At 42.6% G+C, this 22,112-nt stretch overlaps 1 protein-coding gene and 1 long non-coding RNA gene across 2 annotated transcripts in view; one reads left to right on the top strand and one right to left on the bottom strand.

The window, feature by feature from the left end:
* LOC127692314 (uncharacterized) overlaps positions 1–21,205 on the top strand; it is a 22,879-nt gene extending 1,674 nt beyond the window's left edge. Inside the window, exons 2-3 of the long non-coding RNA XR_007979442.1 lie at positions 8,722–8,775; positions 20,922–21,205. This is a non-coding gene — a long non-coding RNA (uncharacterized LOC127692314). The remainder of the gene's footprint in view (positions 1–8,721; positions 8,776–20,921) is intronic.
* Efhc1 (EF-hand domain containing 1) overlaps positions 1–22,112 on the bottom strand; it is a 39,424-nt gene that overhangs the window by 12,002 nt on the left and 5,310 nt on the right. Inside the window, exons 3-9 of the mRNA XM_052192524.1 lie at positions 14,789–15,076; positions 13,861–14,010; positions 12,954–13,146; positions 8,646–8,866; positions 6,910–7,050; positions 3,416–3,629; positions 2,705–2,852 (exon numbers count right to left, since the gene is read on the bottom strand). Coding sequence (XP_052048484.1) covers positions 2,705–2,852; positions 3,416–3,629; positions 6,910–7,050; positions 8,646–8,866; positions 12,954–13,146; positions 13,861–14,010; positions 14,789–15,076 — 1,355 coding nt within the window. The remainder of the gene's footprint in view (positions 1–2,704; positions 2,853–3,415; positions 3,630–6,909; positions 7,051–8,645; positions 8,867–12,953; positions 13,147–13,860; positions 14,011–14,788; positions 15,077–22,112) is intronic.

Genomic DNA, 22,112 nt, shown 5'->3' with positions numbered 1-22,112 from the left:
ATATATGTACATATACATATATACATATATTCATATATTCTATAAGCTCCATTCCTCTAGAGAACCGTAGCTAATACAGCTCCCCATAGGCTCATGTCCTCGGTCCACAGCTGGCTGCACTGTTTGGGGAGATTGTGAACCTTTATGAGGTAGGAGCCTTGTTGGAGGAGGGACATCAGTGGGGGGTGGAGACTGAGTGTTTATAGCTTTGCCCCACTTCTTGCTCATTCTCTTTGCTTGGTGCTTACATTTAAATGCCTCCATGCCTGCTACTTCCTGCTTCCTGCTTCCTGTTTCCTTCAGCACTTCCCTCGCTCCCACAGTAGACTCACACCTCTCTGGAACCACAAATCTAAATAAACCCTTCTATAAATTGCTCAGTTATAGCATCTTCCCATAGCAACAGAGAAATAACTAACATGACACGGGCCTGCAGTATTTTTGTAAATTACGAATGGTCTGAGACTAACACGCTTTAGGACCACTGTTGTAGATAAACAGTGCTCTTCCAACAGCACCAGCTTCTCTCCAGTTATTGGCTAGATTCATCCTCTCTCACACACTTCAGCAATTCTGCCGACCTCTCACACATCTGTCAGTTCCCTTCCCCACAGAATCTTAACATTCACCAGCACCTTTTCTGCTGTTTGAGACCGGGTTTTCCTGCGATGGCCTCAAATTTGCAGTAGGTCTACCTTGGCCTCCGGGGAGGTGGGGTCAAAGGCAGGCAGCTTTTGTAGTTTTGTAATTTTTGCTCATATTTTTTTTCCATCTTAAGCCAAATATAAACTCTGATGAAGCTCTTCATTGAAGCCCTCGCTTCCCTGCTTAATGCCAGCTCATCCTTGATTCTATTTTATCTCCTAAATCTAAAACATGTCCCAAACCCACATCTCTGCCACACTCCCCTAACAAACTCCTTTACCCACACTCCCCATTGTCCGGATCTCAGTTTGTGGAAGTCCTTCATGTGCTCAGGCCCCAATCTTAGAATCCTCTTGAAGTCATCTGATTCTCTCACAACCCCTGTGCAGTGTATCTTTCATCACATTGGCTCAGCCAATCAGATCACTTCCTCATGTCTCCTGCCTTCATGCTCAGCACTGGTCCCCTCAGCATTGTTCTATTTGTTTATTTTTAAAAAGATTTATACACACACACACACACACACACACACATACACACATATATTATGTATACAAGTGCTCTTCATGCCAGAAGAGGGCATCAGATCACAGTACAGATGGCTGTGAGCCATGTGGTTGCTGGGACTTGAACTCAGGACTTCGGGAAGAGCAAGCAGCCAGGGCTCTTAACTGCTGAACCATCTCTCCAGCCCCTTGTTTACTTATTTTATTCTTCTCTAATTTATTACATCCTGACCACACTTTCCCCTCCCTCCCCTATTTCTAATCTCCCTCCTGATCTCTCTTTCTCTCCCTTCCCTCCCACTTCCTTCAATCTCATGTAGCTCAGGCTGGCCTCAGACTCCCCAGGTAGCTGAGGCTGGCCTTCTACCTCTTGAACCTCCTGCCTGTGCCTCCCTAGTGCTAGCATTAGGTATGCACCACCACATGTGGCGGACTGGATTATCAGTGCAGCAGGGGAGGTCGTCTTTAAAGCATAGGTCAAACCCTGCTGTTCTTTTACTCAGAAATTCCGATGGATCTCTGCTTCATTCAGAAAAAAGTTGGTACCTTTCCAAAAACCCAGCAGATCTTACACCATCTAGCTCCTTGTTGATTTTTTTCTCTCATTTTTTTTTTAATTTCAGCACCCATCCTTCTTCCTCTCCCTCCCTCACCCCAGCCACTCTCGCTGGCCATGCCAGTACCTTGCACATGCTCGGCTGAACATGCTAACTGGCAGGCCTCTGTGCTCACGCTGAAAATCTCTACACATGGACTCAGAGATCTCCCTTCCCTCCAAGGGTTGGCTCCAACCTCCATAAGGGTTTGCCACCCACATCTTCTTTAGTATCAGGGGATATGGATTTGTCATGGATTGTACTGTATGACAAACTCATGTGGCTCTCTGTCAACTCTTATTTAGGTCAGTGCAGAAAGACAGAACTTTCTTATCTATTTTGCTTACTGGTAAGACCAATGGCCAAGTGATAACATCTGAAGTAGACTCAACAGGCATTCATTAACTATTTGCTACAGGGATAAAAACCAGAAGACTTCAAAGATCATAGTTATTATGTTGAGCCCAAAGAATCTTCCACATCTGCCCAACAGCTTCTACCAGGTGAAAGAAACTTGAAATTCTAAATCATGATTATGCATTTGTTTCAACAAGAATTACTTTCTAGGGGGGCCAGTAGAGATGGCTCAGGGAGTCATTGCAGGTGTGAGAACCCCAGGTCCCAGCACCTACATAAAAAACAAAACAAAATGAAACAAAAAACTTGGTTGTGGCTGTACCCTCAACTCTAGTGCTGTGGGGAGCAGAGATGGGAAGATCATCGGCTTCTTGAGCACCTTCCGGACTTAGTGGGACACTGTACCTCAAAGAAAGAAGGCAGAGAGTGATAGAACAGGGTACTTAATGTTCTCCTCTGCCTCTGCTCACTGGTGAACGAGCATGTGGGCCTGTGCACACATATGCACATATACCACATACACATACAATCACACAGAGAGGAATTGCTCTCTAGACGTCCTGCACATGTCAAGTCGTGACCTTAGGTGGTCAGACATACCTTTCCAGTTCTGGTGCAGGAAGATCCTGCTTCCGGATCCGGTTCTGGATTGAGGCAAGGGCTTCTGGTGAATACTGGGAAGGGTTGCTCTCCATGTATTTTAAAACATACTCATCTGTATCAAGGATGACGAACCGATGGCCAAACACTGAGGAGAGAGGAGCATCTCACTTAACTCAGTTTTGTGTCTCTCATGTACTCAGGAGAAAAATAATACCAACCCTGTAGCAATAAGTCCACAGGTTAGCATTTGTGACCCAGACTAGTGAATTGTTGTGTTTTGGTTTTTGGAGACAAGGTCTCTCTACAAAGTCCTGGCTGTCTTAGAAGTCACTATATAGACCAGGCTGGCCTTGAATGTAGAAATCCACCTGCCTCCCAAGTTCTTAGATTAAAGGTGTGTTTCACCACATCCAGCCAGACTAGTGAATTTTGAGCAGCTGTATGCATTATTATGTAGTGGTTTCCTTAGGTTCTATCTAATGAAGCTGATATAAACAACAATGTAGTGTCAACAAGTTCAGTCCACTTATAGTTTAATTGACAAGCAAGGAGATTAACAAATGGTAGCATGAATACAGTCATATTAGTATCATCTTAGTCAGAACACAATAAAATACCCCTTATATGGATTAAGAATGCAGCAAATCACAGCAATGAAGAATCCATTTTCCAGGACAACAGGAAACTCTGAACTATGTTTAGGCTTACCCTCAATCACGGCACCGATAAAGAAGTCACTTGGTCCATAGTAGATGGGGTTGTCAACAGGAGAGAATGACTTAACAACTTTAGTCCTGCCCAGGAATTTGCCCCCAATGATCCCAGAATTTCGAACAGGTGGCTCAAAGATACTGATCATATCCGTGGCAAGAAAGTAAGAGAAGACAAATCGACGGTCTTTGTCTTCTGGGATAGGGGATTCCTAGGAAGATGAAGGAAAGAGAATATAAACGTTTATGATCTTTTTAGGAATGCACAAATGAAACCAAGCTAGATTCATATAAACATGCCATGAGAGTTCAGACTGGAATAGACACCTTCATCCCCGGAAGGCCTTGCAAGGGTAGCCATCGTAACTGAACTCCAGTTGATTGTTGCCTTGTATGAGCATAGACCCAGTATTTGTAGTTTTGGAGAAGAAGAATTCTTCGAGTTTCTATTTAAGAACCTCTTGCTATATATAAAATGTTGACTTGAGAGTCCAAAGACAGACAGAGAGGAAGTGCTTTGTCCATTTACAAAAGGATGCTTCTCTATCCATGAAAGGATACAGCAGAGAATCACAGGAGCAAAACACTGGGAAGAAAGCAGGCTGAGCACAGCTCCAGCCACATGGCTCCCAGCAGGGGAAGAAGTCTCCCCCAAAAGGCGAGCCCAGCAACCGGACAAACTCACAGCCTCCGAAAGGCTCAAACACAGTATAGACGAGTCCCCACCTCAGAGGGCAGTGGCTGGGCACAGTTTTGAGACTCTGTGGTAGTGCATGCCTTTAGCTCTAACACTCTGGAGACAGAGGCAGGTGGATCTCTATGAGTTCAAGGCCAGCCTGGTCTACAGAGCTAGTTCCAGGACAGCCAGGGCAACAAAGAGAAACTCTGTCTTGAAACCAAACCAAAGCAACAAAAATGATAGTAACTGAGCTATCTGGGAGCCTGGAAGAGAGAACATACACAGGCCTGGAGCATGGGTCAGCTTGCCACAGGCCCAGTAGGAGAGACCACTCCAATGAGCAGTTGTGAAGAGCCAGATGGGTGGATGCTGACAAACTGAAAAAGTGAAGGTGGTAAGAGGCTCAACTGAGGCAGAAAAGTAAACAGGGAAAAAGAGCTCTGCCCCCCCCCCCACGGGTCTCATCAATTGTGAAAGTCTCAGCCTTGAGTCTCAGGGTCAGGGAATGGATCAACATCCGGGGTCACCTATCTGCCATGGGGGTCACTGCTGGAGAATCCCAGAGCTCTGACATTCCAGTAAACTGTACGTACATCCAAAGCTGGGTCCCTTCCACAGAGTGACTGTGTTCACTTTCTGTTGATGTGATAACACCATAAAGAAGGCAGCTTACAGAAGGGTTGGTTTGGGGTCATGGTTCTTCAGCATTAGAGTCCATGATGATGGAGCAGAGGGAGATGGGGCCGATGGACAGCAGCTGCTGAGCGCTCACATCTCTACCAACAAGCGGGAGGAAGACAACTAACTGGGAATGGCCAGTTGCTTTTGAAAGCCAAAGCCCCATCCCCACCCTGCTGTGACACACTTCTACAAGGCAAGACTGAACCTCCTAAACCTCCCTCAAAGGCACCAACAACAGGAGGACCAAGTGCTCATTACATACTGGGTACATCTCATTCAAACCACCACAGTGGTCAATGTTAGGGAACTGGCAAGTGTGGGACAGGCCTTTTGCCAGGTCAGGGCTCAGCGCTGGGCAGTGGGTGCCTTCTCTACTCCTAACCCACCTACAGCTACACAAGTAACTACCCTGGGCTTGTACTCAATCCCTTCTCCCTTACACCACTCTGCCTAGAAACTTCCAAACAAGGGGTTTTTAAGATTAAGTCAATTCCTTTACTCTCCATTTCTTAAGAGATTTGTTTTAAAATGTGATAGATTGATTTTTTTTAAACAAGTGTTTTGGGAACCTTTTTTCAGTTTCATCCTCAAAATAATATGGGGTTTTTTTGGGGGGGAGGGAGTTATTCTCTGTTGAAATCCTTCATCTTGCTCTTTATCTCCTTAAATATGATGAACACATCCTTTTAAGCTTGAGTTTGCTTTTGAACTTACATTCCTTTCTAAGCCTCACGCTTTAAAAGAGTTCTGCTATATATCAAAGGCAGCATGTAGAGAGCTAGAGACTCAAGAGTTAAGAGCACTGGCTGTTCTTCCAGCAGACCTGGGTTTAATTTCCAGTACCCACACAGTGACTCACAACCTGTGGTGGTTTCACTATGCTTGGCCCTGGCCTGTGGGAAGTAGCAGTATAAGGAGGTGTGCCCTTGTTGGAGGAAGTGTTGGAGGAGGACCTTTGGTTAAGCTCCGCCCATGGTAGAAGGGAGAGTCTACTCCTGACTGCCTGGGAATCAAGATGCAGATTCTCAGCTCCTTCTCCAGCACCATGTCTGCCTAGACACTGCCGTGCTTCCTGCCATAATGATAATGGGCTGAACTTCTGAAACTGTAAGCCAGTCCCAGTGAAATGTTTACCTTTATAAGTGGCTTTGGTCATGGTGTCTTTTCACAGCAATGGAAACCCTAACTAAGACACAACCTTTACAACCACCTGGGACTCTACTCGTAGGATCTGACACCTATCTTCTGGCCTCATGGGCCCACAACGATGGTATATTGTGTGTGTGGGGGGGGGAGGGTCCCTGCAGGTCTTCTGGACAGCAGGAAAATGGTCCACAAAATGGCAAAAATAAAACTCTGTTCAGCCCAACTCAGATACCAGTACCGGGCCAGAACTTCAAGAGCCTGATACCATTTCATTTATTTTGGCCATATTTAGGCACATCACAAATTTGGAAGAAATTTTCTGATAAGAATTAACTCAGTCCTGTGAGTACAACAAAGCTAAAGATATGTTTACATTGAAGTTCTTTACAAAGTACTTATGGCTTTGACCGTAAGGTTGGTTCTGTTGACTTAGAAGCAATTCTCAAGATAAGGTCTAGGGAGATGACAGGTAAACATAGTGAGAAGTCAGGATTTAGCTTGGCCCTAAGATAACAGAGAAGTTATCTTAGTACAAAAGTTTGTACTAAAGCACAAAGAGTTTTACAAAGTTGTATAGCTTAGAAGTAGTGCTGTAGGGTTTAGGGGGAAAGAGTCTGTAAGAAGCGAAGCCTAAATTCTGGGGGAGACAAGTGGAGCCTGGATCAATAGGTTGTAAACTACATTTCCCAGCATTCCCAGAGGAAGACAGGTCAAGCAGCTTTTTGCTCTCTACAGTGCATGAACGCGGGCAAAACATTCATACGCAAAAAGTGATTTTTAAAAATTTCTAAAGGCATTATCTATTAAACTAGTATAATTCAACATTTTATACTTAACATACAATGTACTCTATGTAGTTATCACAGCAAGTTCTAAAACTGTTTCTACTATTCAGGAAGTAGACGCTGAAGAGCTCTGTCAACACACAAATGACTCGAGCATGCTATGCACACACACATCTGCAGTTGCTTAACACAGGTGCTCACCAGTGCTGCCAGGTAGCGGAGCACCTTGTTGTCGTTCACCAACATTTTAACAATGTCTTTCCTGGGAGCTTTGGGAATGAGAGCAAAACAATTCTGAGCAGAGTCTTCGATAAGTCCATAGCCATTGTAAGGAGGCAACTCCTGGAGATAAAACAGGAAGAAAAACAACTGGTATTAGCATTTCACTAGAGGTCACTGTGAGTGTCTTCCTAATGGTCAGCCAGCCCAGAGACACTCAAAAGCAACTTCTGAGGATTGCAAATTCATGGCCAACCTGGGTTATGTAATTAGAGCTCATCTCAAAAACAAATGAACAACCTATTCTCAGCAAGTCAGAAGACACATTAAAGAACTAGGAAACTGGCACATTTAAAGGGAAAAAAAATAAGCAGATGCTATCCCTGAAGATCCAAGGGAGGTGTGCTTGACAATGGCTTTAAAACAAAGGCCTTAAACAAGGTCCAAGAGGGCCTGCCCACAGGGTGATTCGTGGAGGTGAAACCACTTGCCACACACGCCTCTCAACCTGAATTTGAACCCTTTAAATAAAGCACACCAGTGGAGAATTCTACATGTAGCTAAGCTGTCTTTCAGCTTTTCTAAATGAACCAAATTGAGGGAGTTAGTTACCTCTGGACCCGACAAGCAAGGGGTATGCAAAGCAAAAGGACGTTAGAGCATCCTCTAACCGGCCCATAACTCTGAACACACAGAGGTTAATTGAGAGACATCACAAACTATTCTAAAGCAAGTATTATTATAATGCTGGGTTGCGATGCCATCTAAGTCTTTTAAGAGAGCTAGAGACATAGCTAGGTAGCAGAAGACTTGTCTGCCATTGCCACATCTCAGGTTTGATGGCCAGCATTAAAAACAAGACAAAACAAAAGAAACCCTTCATGATGTGGGAAACAGATTGACTTAGAAGCAGTGGGGAAACCATGTGAATATACTTTGAGTTAATGCCATTGATCTAGATGCAGCTAAATGATGCAACTAGATAAACCTTGCATCTAAAAGAAAATGGGAAAAATTAAAACATCTTAAAACTAACACAAACTTTGCTATAAAAGCAAACATTATAGCTGCCTAGTGACTATCAAAAGGACATTCTCTGGACATCCTCCTGCCTGCTACCTTCCCACTCCTACAAAGAGAAACAGTGCTCACTGATAAGGTAGCCATTCTGACAACTGTTGCCTAGCCTTTAGAAGCAGAGGTTATATACAGAACTGTAAATACTTGGTCGCTCGGAATATGCCATGGGCATTTTCCACATTAATACGCATACACTTACTTGATCTACAGACCTGACAAGTTTCTACCAGTACGGATAAATGAAGTTTTCCAACCTCACTCTTCATCCTGCCTAAAACATGCTTTACAGCCCTCAAAGATAGACCAAAGATAAACAATATTCTAAGGAATTAAGATGACAACAGATAGCACCTCAGAAAGGTTATTCTAACTGGCTTTCCCATGAACAGTAAGGGCAAATTGTATCCATGAGACAAACACTAGGTACTGAAAAATCTTTAAAATTGAGAAGATTATAAAGCCTCATTATTGTTGCTCTGTTCCTTTGGTTATCACTAGACTGTGGGTAATTTCATACAGTGATGGGCTCTGTATTTCTTCTTTTGTGAGTCTCTGTCATATAGAAGTCATCCGTTTCTATGGAGTTCTTCAGTGTCTGCCTCTTATTCTTACCACATTCAGGATTTCTATCCCATTACCTGTTTTACGGGAGGTGGCTCCTTCTTGCTCACATCAACTGGTGGTAAATCGGGTATTCCAAACTTGTCTTTGTAGAACTGTCGGGTGAACGGATCGCAGTCATAAATGAAGAAGGTCCTCCCCAGGATGGTGAGTGGCTTCCCCACAATGAAGTCCTTGGCAGTGTACCACTCCAGCACCTCTTGATCAGAGATCTCCAGCACACACTGAGGGAAATTCTCTAATACGAGATGGGGTTAGAAGGGTGAAGGAATAAACAGGGGAAGAAAGCTTGACACAAGTGCTGAGTACTCTTGAGGGCTGGCTCTGCTTAAGGGCTGAGTACCTACCAAGGGTCATCAGGCTGTGTTTCTCAATCTTTGACAGAATACACAAATAATATGCCAGATATTTTTCACAAAATCTCTCTTCTACACCCAGCTAGCACTATTATCACAAACCTTCAAGATCCCAAGAATTAATACCTAGTCATATGGGGCATATAAGAAAGTTGGTTCCAGCTCCCCACCCAATCTTCTACCCAACAATTCTTAGGGATTATCTGTACACAAAGTGCACTGCTAACCACTGAGGTTACACAATTAATTGTGTAACCTATCTTTGTGGAGGAAATACTCTGTTGAGATAGACAGTAAATAATAATAGCATAGGTAATGGGTTGCTGTCCACCTAACGATCACCACTGCTGTAAATAGAGCACAGCTTAGTCATACACACGAGGCAGGGACATAGACAAGTAATGAGATGATTACGAAATCCACTCACACTGAATGAGTCTTGCATTTGGGAACTAAGTCTGGCTTTATCAGTGTTTTCTGAGAACAAAGGGTTGACTTATTTCAGATCAGCATGGTCTCTTTGGACATCACCAAAGCCAGTCAACTGTGGTGGGGACCACACTGTGTAACTGTAAGCACAAAGCAGATCACTCCTTCTACCATGTGGGTCTCAGGGACTGGATTCGGGGTTGTCAGGCTCGGGGCAAGCACCTTTATCTGCAGAGCCATCTTGTTGGCACTGTATGATTTTTGTTATGGGGTTTTTGTTTGTTTGTTTTGTTGTTGTTGTTGTTTATGACTATTCATCCAGGTATAGTTTCTATTCTTAACAGGGCCACTTGCTGTTTTGTCTGTCTGTCCAGTTGTTTGGTTTTGCTATTGAGAATGTATCCTTTAATCCTGCAGGTATTTTGGATACTAATCCCTTACAAAAGCTAGTTTGCAATTTTTTTCCATTCTATATGTTGTCTCTTCACCCTTTCTTTGTTTCCTTTGTGGAAACTTTTTAACTTCATAAAGTCCTTTTGTATATTTTGTTTTTGTTTTTCTGGGCTTTTGGGATCTTGAAAACAACAATAACAACAACAACAACAACGACGACGACAACAACAACAACAAACCTGTCCTTTTCAGTTTCTTAAGTCATTTCCTCCTGTTTGTTTAATGTCTGGCATTTACATCATCAATCTCTTCTGACTTAATTTTTGTAACTGGCAGAAGAGAGTAACCATTCGCATCTTAGAGACAGACATGTGGCTTCTCCTCATTCAGGATAATGCCAGGTTTATTGTATGGGATCTTTTTTCACTGAAGTACAACATTCCTTCTAAATATAATGTGTTTAGTGATTTTATTAAGAAAGTATGTTGATGATCCTGACTGATATAACTCAATCACAAAAGAACACACATGGTATGCACTCACTCATAAGTGGATATTAGCCCAGAAGTTTGGAATACCTAGGATACAATTCATAGACCAAATGAAGCTCAAGAAGTGTGGATACTTTGGTCCTTCTTAGAAGGGGGAACAAAATATCCATGGGAGGAGATACAAAGACAACATGTGGAGCAGAGACTGAAGCAAAGGCCATCCAGAGACTGCCCCACCTGGGGATCCATCCCACATATAGCCACCAAACCCACTATTGTGCATGCCAACAAGTGCTTGCTGACAGGAGTCTAATATAGCTGTCTCTTGAGGGGTTCTGCCGGAACCTGACAAATACAGAGGTGGATGCTCTCAGTCAACCATTGGACTCAGTACAAGGTCCCCAATGGAGGAGCTAGAGAAAGGACTGAAGGAGCTGAAGGAACTTGCAGCCCCATGGGAGGAACAACAATATGAACCAACCAGGACCCCCAGAGCTCCCAGGGACTAAACCACCAACCAAAGGGTACACATGGAGGGACTCATGGCTCCAGCTGCATTTGTAGCAGAGGATGGCCTTGTTGGACATCAAAGGGAGGAGAAGCCCTTGGTCCTGAGAAGGTTCGATGCCCCAGTATAGAGGAATGCCAGGACAGGGAAATGGGAGTGGGTGGGTTGGTGAGGAGGGGGAGGGGGATGGGATAGGGGGAGTTGGAGGGAAAACCAGGAAAGGGAATAACATTTGAAATGTAAATAAAAAATATCTAATAGAAAGAAAGAAAGAAGGATGTTGAATGCATTTTCTGCGACTCCTGAGATGGTCATGTGGCTTTAGTGAGGAACTTGGGGCTTGTTATTGGTCTGTTCATCTTTAAAGATTTTTTTTTTTACACTGACTCCATCTTAAAAGAGTTGTATTGCCTGGAAGTCTGTCCATCTCTTCTAGATATCTAATTTTGGCATCTATGTGTTCATAATGATCTCTAATGAGCTTTTAAAAATATTTATTTTCTTTCTGATTGTGTGCATATATGTGTGGGGGGACCACAGAGATGTTAGGTCCTGGAACTGAGGTTACAGGAAATTATGAGTCACCCTTTGTAGGCACTGAAAACCCAACTCGGGTTCTCTGCAAGATCAGTGCACACACTCAACTGCTAAGTTATCTCTCCAGCCTGTAGCGAACTTTTATATTTCTATGGTATGTATTGTAATGTTTCCCTTCTTATTGATTTATAAATAATTTGGAGTCTTCTCTTTTTCCTTAGTCCAACTAAAAGACAGCCAATTTTGATCATCTATTTTGGAAAATAAACTATTTTAATAATTGTGTTTTTTCTTTTTATCTGTTTTATTTATTTTTGCTCTGATTCTCTTCTCTCTTTCTTCTTCTTCTTCTTCTTCCTCTTCTTCATCTTCCTCCTCCTTCTTCTCTCTCTCTTCTTTTTCATCTTCCTCCTCCTCTTCCTCCTCCTCCTCCTCCTCCTCCTCCTCTTCCTCCTCCTCCTCCTCCTCCTCCTCCTCCTCCTTCTTCTTCTTCTTCTTCTTCTTCTTCTTCTTCTTCTTCTTCTTCTTCTTCTTCTTCTTCTTCTTCTTCTTCTTCTTTTTCCTCTCTCTCTCTCTCTCTCTCTCTCTCTCTCTGATTGTTTTGCTCCTGATTTTCTACTTCTCTGGTATGCATCAATTGCTTATTGAGATCAGCATGAACCAGAGAGCTTGCAAAAATGGTTGTCCGTCTCCCCAACTCTCTGCTCATTGTAAAGATAGGTTTAGATACTTCAGACACAGGTCCTAGCTTTCTAAATGAATGTTCACTATGGATACTAAAAGTGGATTTTACTTTATGCAGATGTTATAGTATCTCATTTTACTTTCTGCTCTTATGCAGTCTAATGATGATTCTTAAGACCTAACTGTCTGCTTTTTTTGTAAATCTTGTTTATTGGTTCTAATTACTATATCAAAACCAAGATATAAGCTGGGCATGGAGGCACACACCTTTAATCCTAGCCCTGCCACAGGAGTGCTGTCTATACAGTAAACTCCATGCCAGCCTGTGTCACTTAGTGAGATACTATGTAACTCACTTGGCTTAGTTGAGCTAAAAATCAAAAGCTAGAAAGCATACAATGAAATGCATTTAAGATAAGAGCTCTATGGGCTCGGATGTGCCAGCCAAGGCAGGAGTGAAAGATCAAGGCCAGGCTGGGATGCAGAGTGCGGGCGGGGTGAGGGGAGGCCATCTTGGAAACTTAGTGAGGCCCTGTCTCAAAATAAAAAGAAGAGGGAGGGCTAGGACATAGCCAAGTGCTAAAGTGCTTATCTGACATGTTCTTTCCCGAGTCACCGGGACAAACAAGTGAACCCAACACTGAACGGATTCAGCCCACAGAAGCCTTGCTCTATCTGTCTTTAAGCGAATTGTCTGTTGTCTGTTTTGTTCTGTTTTTAGCCATGTCAAGTCATCTCTACTGGAGTATGCAGGAGGCATGCCTGGTCTAAAAGGCAAATTACAGAAAAACCATTGTTAAAAACCCAAGAACGCACCGCACCAACAGAGCCAAGTGCAAAAAATTAACCCCACTGACCCTACTGGGTCCCTCCAACACCCCAGCCCCTCCCCCACAAGAAACAGAGGACACATTTAATCGAACTTACTTGCATTCTCCACCAAAACTTTGGGCATGCGCTGTCGGTTCATGAGGAGTGGGAACGGGTCTCTCCCGTTGTTCCGTTCGTGGACCTCACGGATCTCCACCGTGTCATCCATGAGGTAGTAGTGAATGATGTAGTGTCGACATTCCCCAAACAAGCTATCCGTGTCATCCCAGATGGCATAGAATCGAAGGACCTTTGAGGAGTTCAAACTGGTGACTTAAGATTCTAAAGCAGAGATTTAGCTTCACTGCTTTGACATGTGTCTGCCAGACAATGACAGACGGTAGTTGAAACACTTTCTGACAGGAAGTTAGAAAAAAAATCAAGGATATGCAAATATCCAAATACACCCTGTCTTCCTCAAGCTGCTTTTGGCCATGATGTTTCATCAAGACAACCTTAACCCTGACTAAGACGGAGGAAAAGGAGTGGGGAATCTGAAATGGAAAGAGGAAAGGAGATGCATGTGTCCCGGGCACGGCTTTACCTAGAGAGCGCATGGAGGGACTCACATGACAATGCCACAGAGATGATATATCGCTAATAATGAAGCTGAGCGCCAGCCAGATGGCCCATTAGGTAAAGGAGCTTGCTGCCAAGCATGACAACCTGAGTTTAATGCCCAGGACCCACAGGACAGAAGGAGACAGCCAGTCCTCAGACGTCCTCGGACCTTCTCCAGTAGGCAGTGGCATGCGTGGCATGCATTTATATATCCAAAACTTAATAAAATGTAACACCATGTTTAATGTATGTAAATAGAAATCTAGGCACTTGCATCCTTTTAGCCCTACATGGGACCACCGTGTGACCACGGTTACATCATGTGCAGGCTGTCAAGGCAGCCCTCCCATAGCCACAAGTCCACATTTGAACGGGAGGAAGCCTACTCGCTTAGGTGGCTTACCTGTTTGTCGAAGGTGAGAAACTGCTTCAGTTGGTCAAAGTCGGACGGGGTGACGTATTTGCGAACAGGTTCTTTCCGGAGTTCAGTGTAAGGATCCAGGGGCATCTTCTCTGGTGGATTTAATTCGATGCCTTGACTTTCCAAAAAGTCCTAAAAGTTCAGAATTAATGTCAACATCTCTCTGAAAGTTTTAAAAGTCATAAATCATGGTCTGAAAATAAGTGTGATCTGATGATACTAATGAGTTGTTGACAGACTGGGCATGTATTAGAGATACTCTCTCCAGTGACCGAACTCTACAATCCAGATGATAGCTGATAACTGCCTGAGGTATTCTTCATTATATATATATATGTGTGTGTGTGTGTGTGTGTGTGCACGTGTGTATGTTGTATACGTATATTATATGTATGTATATGCACACATATATACACACATATATATACACATATATATACACATGCATATACACACATATATACATATATACACACATTTATATAGTAGGAAGGCATCATGCTAAGATATCTTAAATATGCAAAATTCAGGCATTGTTTTAAGACAAACATTTAAAAATCCAAAATTTCACAAAATACATGTTTCACTTTTGCTGTGGAGGCAAGTTAAGGCAAGTTAAGCTGCAATAATATTCCCAAACTTTCTAAATAAATCGTTTAAAAATAAGTGTAAATAATAATTACTTCTTAAAAAGCTAGGACAAATTTAGCATTGATTCCCTAACGTTTATACCCCATACTGAAGAGAGGCGCACGTGTGCACATTCACACAAACACTGACCTGTTTAGTAACTCACAGGCAGTCAGCAGTGTCTATCCCCGTACACTAGTGAATGGATTCTACAATGTTAATTGTATTCCACCAGCTAGAATGTGCTGCAGCACCCTGGCCCACGGACAATACACTGTACCTGAGTGAATCGGTCACAGTCAACAATGCGGAAGGTTTTGCCATAAACGGTAAGGTTGATTCCGCGGTTGAGGTCCTTCCAGTGGTAGTGGTCTCCCACATCATTCTTGGTGAACCGCTGGCGTTTAATTAGCTTGCCTTGTGGGATCCCAGAGTTCTCCACTACCGGCTCAATTACCGACATGCTGTCATCTTCAAGGAAGTAGTAAATGTTCACCCGGCGGATTCGGTAATGCTCCTCCATTGATATGGGAACATCTTCTTGGAAGTAGGCACTAAATTTCAGCACCTATAACACCCAAAAGGAGGTTTCTCATTGTCATCTGGGGGACACCAACTACTACTGTTCTTACAAGAGAACAATGCCTGAAGAATGGAACTAGTGTCCCACCATAAACTCATTGGACAGCATCAATAATAATAATAATAATAATAATAATAATAATAAAAAGCCCTCACAGTGTTCAGAAGCATTTGTGTTCCATAGAGACCAAAGCTTAGCCTTTTGAGGACCTTTCATTCAGTGTGATGCCAGAATAATTTATTGAGTACACATTTAAAATATTGAACCATGTTATAAAAGCATATATTGGCATGCTATGGGATTACCTTATATTTTGGTACTTTATTTAGATTTATGTTCAGAGAAACAATGCATTAGAAGGATGTTCTAGGTAAGCAAAAGCATCCACCCAAACCTCTACTTAAGTGTGTGTGTGGGAGATGGAGAAAAATTAAGACCCTTAAATTAAGACACATATGTGTGTTAATCAGTAGGAATATAAAAGTAAAGATTTTTAAAAGTAGGAAATCAAACAAAAATAGCTTAGGAAAACTATGAATGTAGTCCTTAAAATTCCAAAGAGTTAAAAATGCAAATAACAATTTTGGAAAGAAATGAGATGGAAGACATTATTTTAAAGATGCCAGTGGCCAGGAGCCTCCCAGCCCGGTGAAGGTGGTGGTGGAGACACAGCATAGGCATGGAGTACTCTGGAGACTCATGGAGACTCTGGTAATGATGACTTTGAAATTTGAGGGTCTCAGGGCTTTCTAACTGTACTAAAATGCTGATAACTTCTGAAATGTCCTAGAAACTTTCTTGCTCTTTCTGAGGGTGAAAGACTGCTGGCTTAGGTGATCAACACCTGTAGCCTAACAGCAGAGGATTAAGCAATGTGGTCTTTGTTCTATCTCAGCAGGAACTGCTGGGCTCTAACTTTCAGCTTGTTAGTCAGAAGTCTTTGCAGGGAGAAAAACAGGACGCTTAAAGAAGAGGTTAATGGGTTTAATACTAAGTTGTAAAAGTTTCCTATGAAAACTATCTAAGAGGGAAAAGCTGAAAGATCCTAAGTGGGAAAGGGAAAAGTTCTTCTAATTGGAGAAAGGTAAAAAGTGAGAGAGAGAGCTGGAGAGAGAGAGAGAGAGAAGGAGGAGGAAATGGTGTGTATGAGAGAAAAAAAGAGAGAGAAGTAGTAGTAGTAGTCTTAGTCCTCTATCTCTTTTGTCTTCAGTACTTCTACATCTTTCAGAATGCATGATCACATGTCACAAAGTTCATCACACGTTCACACAAAATACCAAGTCATAAATGAAATAGAAGTTTATAACAGAGAATGTTTACATGCATATCCATTAGGAGTAATTATCTAGATGGAAACATCTATCACTTGTCTTCTCTACAGGTTCGTAGAAGTTTAAAACCATAACTAAGTTATAAGTGAAGTTTTGTATAGATAAACCCAGTCAATATTTTATCTTCTGTCCTAGCACCTATAATAAATCATTAGTTCCCTTTTTATGACCTTTGGTTAATTGTTTTACAACTGTAGGTACGGGAGGCCTGAGGCCTGCAAAGCTTGTGACGCCACGCAAAGCAATGTATAGGTCTGTTGCCTAGGCAATGGCTGCCATTTACCCAGAATTCCATAGCCCACCTTTACCTGTAATTACTTCACCACCAGTATATAACTGAGCAGCGCTCCTTTCCTCTCTCTCTTTCTTTCTTTCTCTTCCCCCTTCCCTTCCCGCTGGCTACCCCTTCCCCTTCTTAAATAAAGCCCACGTGGAGCTATCTGGTCTAGCGTGCCTCATTGCAGTTCACAGTTTCACCGCAGTCCGCGGCCCGGCGCCCGGGGTGCGCACGTGTGGGCCCGGTCAGCAGCGGCAGCCACAGAAATCAACGCAGAAACCAACAACAACCTCTTGGAATGTGCTCTGAGTAGAAGAAAGCCTGGCTGTCATTAAGAGCGATTAACTTGTGACACCTGGGAGACTGGCAGAGTTCTCATTGCAGTTTGGCAATAGAAAGGACCTAGTATACCACATTTTCCGTATCCATTCCTCCATTGAGGCGCATCTGGGTTCTTTCCAGCTTCTGGTTATTATAAATAAGGCGGCTATGAACATAATGGAGCATGTGTCTTTATTGCATGCCGGGGAATCCTTTGGGTATATGCCCAGGAGAGGTATAGCGGGGTCCTCCGGAAGTGTCATGTCCAGTTTTCTGAGGAACCGCCAGACTGATTTCCAAAGTGGTTGTACCATCTTACAGCCCCACCAGCAGTGGGGGAGTGTTCCTCTTTCTCCACATCCTTGCCAACACCTGCTGTCTCCTGAGTTTTTGACCTTAGCCATTCTGACTGGTGTAAGGTGAAATCTCATGGTTGTTTTGATTTGCATTTCCCTAATGACTAATGATGTTGAGCACTTCTTAAGGTGCCTCTCGGCCATCTGAATTTCTTCAGGTGAAAATTCTTTGTTTAGATCTGTGCCCCATTTTTTAATAGGGTTATTTGGTTCCCTGTATATTTACACAATGGAATACTACTCAGCAATTAGAAACAATGAATTCACAAAATTTTTAGGCAAATGGTTTGATCTGGAAAATATCATCCTAAGTGAGGTAACCCAGTCACAAAAGAATACACATGGAATGCAATCTCTGATAAGTGGATATTAATTAGCCCAGAAGCCCTGAATAACCAAGGCACAAATTGCATAACAAATGACTCCCATGAAGAAGTATGGAGAAGGTCCTGATCCTGGAAAGGATTGATCTAGCATTGGAGGGGAATATAAGGACAGAGAAAAAAGGAGGGAGGTGTTTGGAGAATGGATGGAGAGAAGAAGGTTTATGGGACATATGGGGAGGGGGGGGATCCTGGAAAGGGGAAATCATTTGGAATGTAAACAAAGAATATAGAAAATAAAAATATAAAAATAAATAAATAAATGATTTTGAAAAAAAAAAAAGAAAGGACCTAGTAGCAGTCCCATCATAAAAGAGCTTAATAATCATAGATATAATTTTAGGAAATCTTATGGGATCATCATTAAAACTTAAGTCATCTATTTGTCTACATATCATCACTATAAGAGTGCATCTTCGTGGATCTGCAGAGGTCTGCCAAAGGGGTATGCTATTACTTATTGATTATTATATATGTATAATAATAACAACAGGAAAAACATATTAATAGCAGGAATATTTCCTAAAATTAGTCCCCCACAGCCTTGCTGAATGGGGGCTCACCTGTCACAGATTATATAATAATCCGAGGCAGGCATTTCAGGATAATCTTCTGCTAGTATATTAGCTTGTCCATTATGGCTCCTGACATAAAGATCCAAGAAGAAAGATGAAAGGTGGGATACGTAAGGGGAAATAAGGGAGGAGAAGGACAATTTTGAAGTAATATTTTGGCTCAAATGCAAAGAATTAAAAATGTGAACTCTACTGAGGAAACTCACAGGAAATGGTGTGTTTGAATCACAGGATTATAAGTATACAAACCATTACATCAGAGTTCATCAGTTAGTCCAACACCGCTACTTTTACAATGGAAGAAGGTTAGCATCCACACTGGTAAAATAGCCCTTCTGAGGCCATATATGGGAAAGAGCTGGAACCAAAACTCTACTGGCTTCTCCTTCTCACCACACACTTCACTGCTTCTTAGTTGGGGCTGCGGTGGAAGGGGAACCCACATGGAAAAAGTGGTCAAAGAATACTCGGACCCAAGACCTGTTAAATTTGAGGTATGAGAAAGTTTTAGATAAACCTGAACAGGCGGGGGTTGAGGGGAAGGATTCTAAGCAATTGCAAAAGAAGATGGAGAAAGGAAACAATGTGGGAGAGATAGGTAGAGTATAGAGGCAAAGAGGGCACCAGCCCTTCTCAAGAAGTAGCAAGAAATAGCAGGTGACCACCACGGGACAGTAGGAGGAGCCTGATGGATTAATGGAGAGGTGTGTGTGTGCGTGCGTGCGTGTGTGTGTGTGTGTGTGTGTGTGTGTGTGTGTTTGGGGATGGGATGGGTGGGGGGAGTAGGAACCGGATGTTGTACTGAGGAAAATTCAGTGCTAGGGATGTAGTGCTGACCCCATAGAAACAGAAACATGGCTTTAAGAGAAAGTGGCTTTAACAATGTGCATGGTAAGGTGAAATTTGAGCTGATGTTGTAGGGAGTGATTTAAGATACTGGGCTGGATTAGGGGAAGGAAGTTGGTATTGAAGGATAGACAAGAATGACCGGGGCATTTTGGCCCATGAGACGGAAAAATTGGAGCTCCTAACAAATTGACACGAACGGACAAGAAGGCGTGGCAGTGGAGCGCCTGGGGAAGGGAGAGGTGTGACTAGATAAAATTTGATGTGCTTAGTTTGAGCTGTGCGTTAGGGAGGTAGCAGTAAAGGCAGTGACATACCCACACCTTCATAGATACCATAAGGAAACGGGGCTGCTTAGCAAAGGAATGAGCTCAGAGATAAGGACCAAGACTGAAACTGAGGCTGCAGCCACATTCCTGAGGCATCCCCATGTCTAGCACAGAGTGACAGATCTGTAATAACAAGATCTTCGCCTCAGAATGGGAGGTGGCACACAGTCTACCCACTTGTGTTAAAAAAGGCCACACAGGCAGAAATTTTAGGATTTGTTACTTTTTAAAAATGCAAGAGATAGCAAATTCTTTTTAAATTTTAGTTTTTTATTTATTTCCTTTATGTATCTGAATGTTCTGCTTGTGTGCCCACTGGGTCCCTGACACTGGGGCTACAGATAGTTGGGTACCACCATCTGCATCCTGGGAATCAAACCCGGGTTCTTTGCTGCAGCAACACATGCTCTTAACTACCAAGTATCTCTCCAAGTCATCAAATTCTTGAGAATAGATTTTTTTTTATCCCCTAGCATATGATCAATATAGATTAACATTAATCTTCTATCTTTGCACATCTACAAATGAACTGTTATTATAAGAAAAATCTGAAAATTCTAGAAAGGCTAAATAAGGTACACACTATTTTTTTTAAGGTACACACTATTGACCTCACTTTATCTTATTTTATAGTCACTTTATTATGCTCAGATTCTTCTTTTAGTGCATGCGTGCGTGTGTCAGATTCTTCTTTTAGTGCATGCGTGCGTGTGCGTGTGCGTGTGCGTGTGTGTGTGTGTGTGTGTGTGTGTGTGTAAGAGAGACAGATGAGAGACAGAGAGACAGAGAAGATAGAGAGGCTGTGTGCAGGTCCCTGTGGAGGCTAGAAGAGGGTGTCAAGATTCCTTGGAATTGTAGTTAAAAGAGGTTGTGAGTAACTGCCCTGGGTGCTGGGAAGCAGACTCAGATCTTATAGAACAGCGAGCACTCTTAACTACTGAGCCATCTCTTCAGCCCCATGTTCAGATTCTGTAGGGAAACTGGTACCTTACAGTGTATTTAATATTTCTCTAAGAAACTGACTGATTCAGGTATTACATTCTCAAGTTCTCTGACTAGTTCCACGCTCACTGACAAGAACTATATTCAGTAAAATCTAAGCATTAAAACACTACAGAAGTTGTTGTTGTCTATGTATTGAACTTGGTTAAGTACATTTCCGTAAAATCACTTGGGTTTCCTCTGACATAAGGCACATAGGATCTTCTAACCACCAAACAAAGCGCTACAAGTGGATAGCCTCAGCACTCAGGAGGCAGAGGCAACAGGGTTACAAGTTCAAGGCTAGCCTGGGCTACAAAGTGAAACCATGTAATAAAAACATAACCCCTCTATTATATAAAGAATTTAATTGTTTGACGGTTGGTTTTTGACTGCTTGTTTTTTATGTTCATGCCTGGTACCTGTGGAAGCCAGAAGAGGATGCCGGAGACCCTGGAAACTGGAGTTACAGGCAGCTTGGCTATGAGCCACCATTCGGGTGCAGTCTCTGGAAGACCAGCCAGTGCTCCTAACCACTGTACTCTCTCTCTCTAGCCCGCTGTCTGCTGATTTTCAGAAAATTTCCCCTTCTCTTGTTAAGAATAAAGAGCTCTAAGCCTCTATAAGGAAGCAACTGGAATTAGTGTTAACACAAAATGTATTAACATAATTTAATAACGTATTAAATGTATTAATATTAAAACGTATTAATATATTCATATAATCTGTCCTGCGTTACTTTGAGACCATGATAACATAGAGATAGGAAGGGAAAAAATGTTTAGATACTCTGTCTAAAGATGTATCTTTTCACTGAATTCTATAGTCAGTGGTCTTGGCTTATGTTCTAACCTTCTGCATTTGTAGAGATCACAGTACTTGTCTGAACTTTGAAAACAATGATGGTGGAAGTGAAAGAGAAATACTTAGCTTGGCATCTCATTGAATATGGAGGAGAAAGGGACAAGCATAGAAACTCAGAACCCAGACAGAGACAGCAGATCTGGTGCTGGGTAATGATGGGAGCTAAAAAAATAGATGATAGATAGATGATAGATAGATGATAGATAGATAGATAGATAGATAGATAGATAGATAGATAGATAGATAGGTAGATAGATAGACAGACAGCTAGATGATAGATAGATGATAGAGGATAGATAGAGGATAGATAGATGGATAGATAGATAATTGGATGGATGGATGGATGGATGGATGGATGGATGGATGGATGAGTAAACAAACGCAGTGGCTATGTATAAAGAACAGCTCACCCAGGAGAGGATATCCCACTGTCAGAAGCGGCCCATGGCTAGGGCCTGGAGTTCAGAGGCGTTCTTTTCAGAGTTGAATAGAAATACTGACAGTTTGTCTGCCCTAAAAAGACAACGGAATCCACGAAAGTGGGTGATGTCTCCTATGAAGGGAACTTCAGGGATCAGAGCAGAACCCTACCTCTGCTTCTACCAAGGAGGCAGGGACACCAGAGGAGGAGGAACCAGACAGATGGGAGTGGGGACCCAGGAAGGAGAACAAACAGCCTTGTGTACCACCAAAGGAGGGAAGGGAGGGGTAACCCACTCAAAGAGCTGGAAGAGGGCAGAGAGCTGTGGCAGCCAACG

The sequence above is a fragment of the Apodemus sylvaticus genome, chromosome 9, assembly GCF_947179515.1.
Source record: "Apodemus sylvaticus chromosome 9, mApoSyl1.1, whole genome shotgun sequence".
Lineage (NCBI taxonomy): Eukaryota > Metazoa > Chordata > Mammalia > Rodentia > Muridae > Apodemus > Apodemus sylvaticus.
Note: the sequence above shows the minus strand (reverse complement) of the source record. Positions and strands in the feature narration are given on the sequence as shown.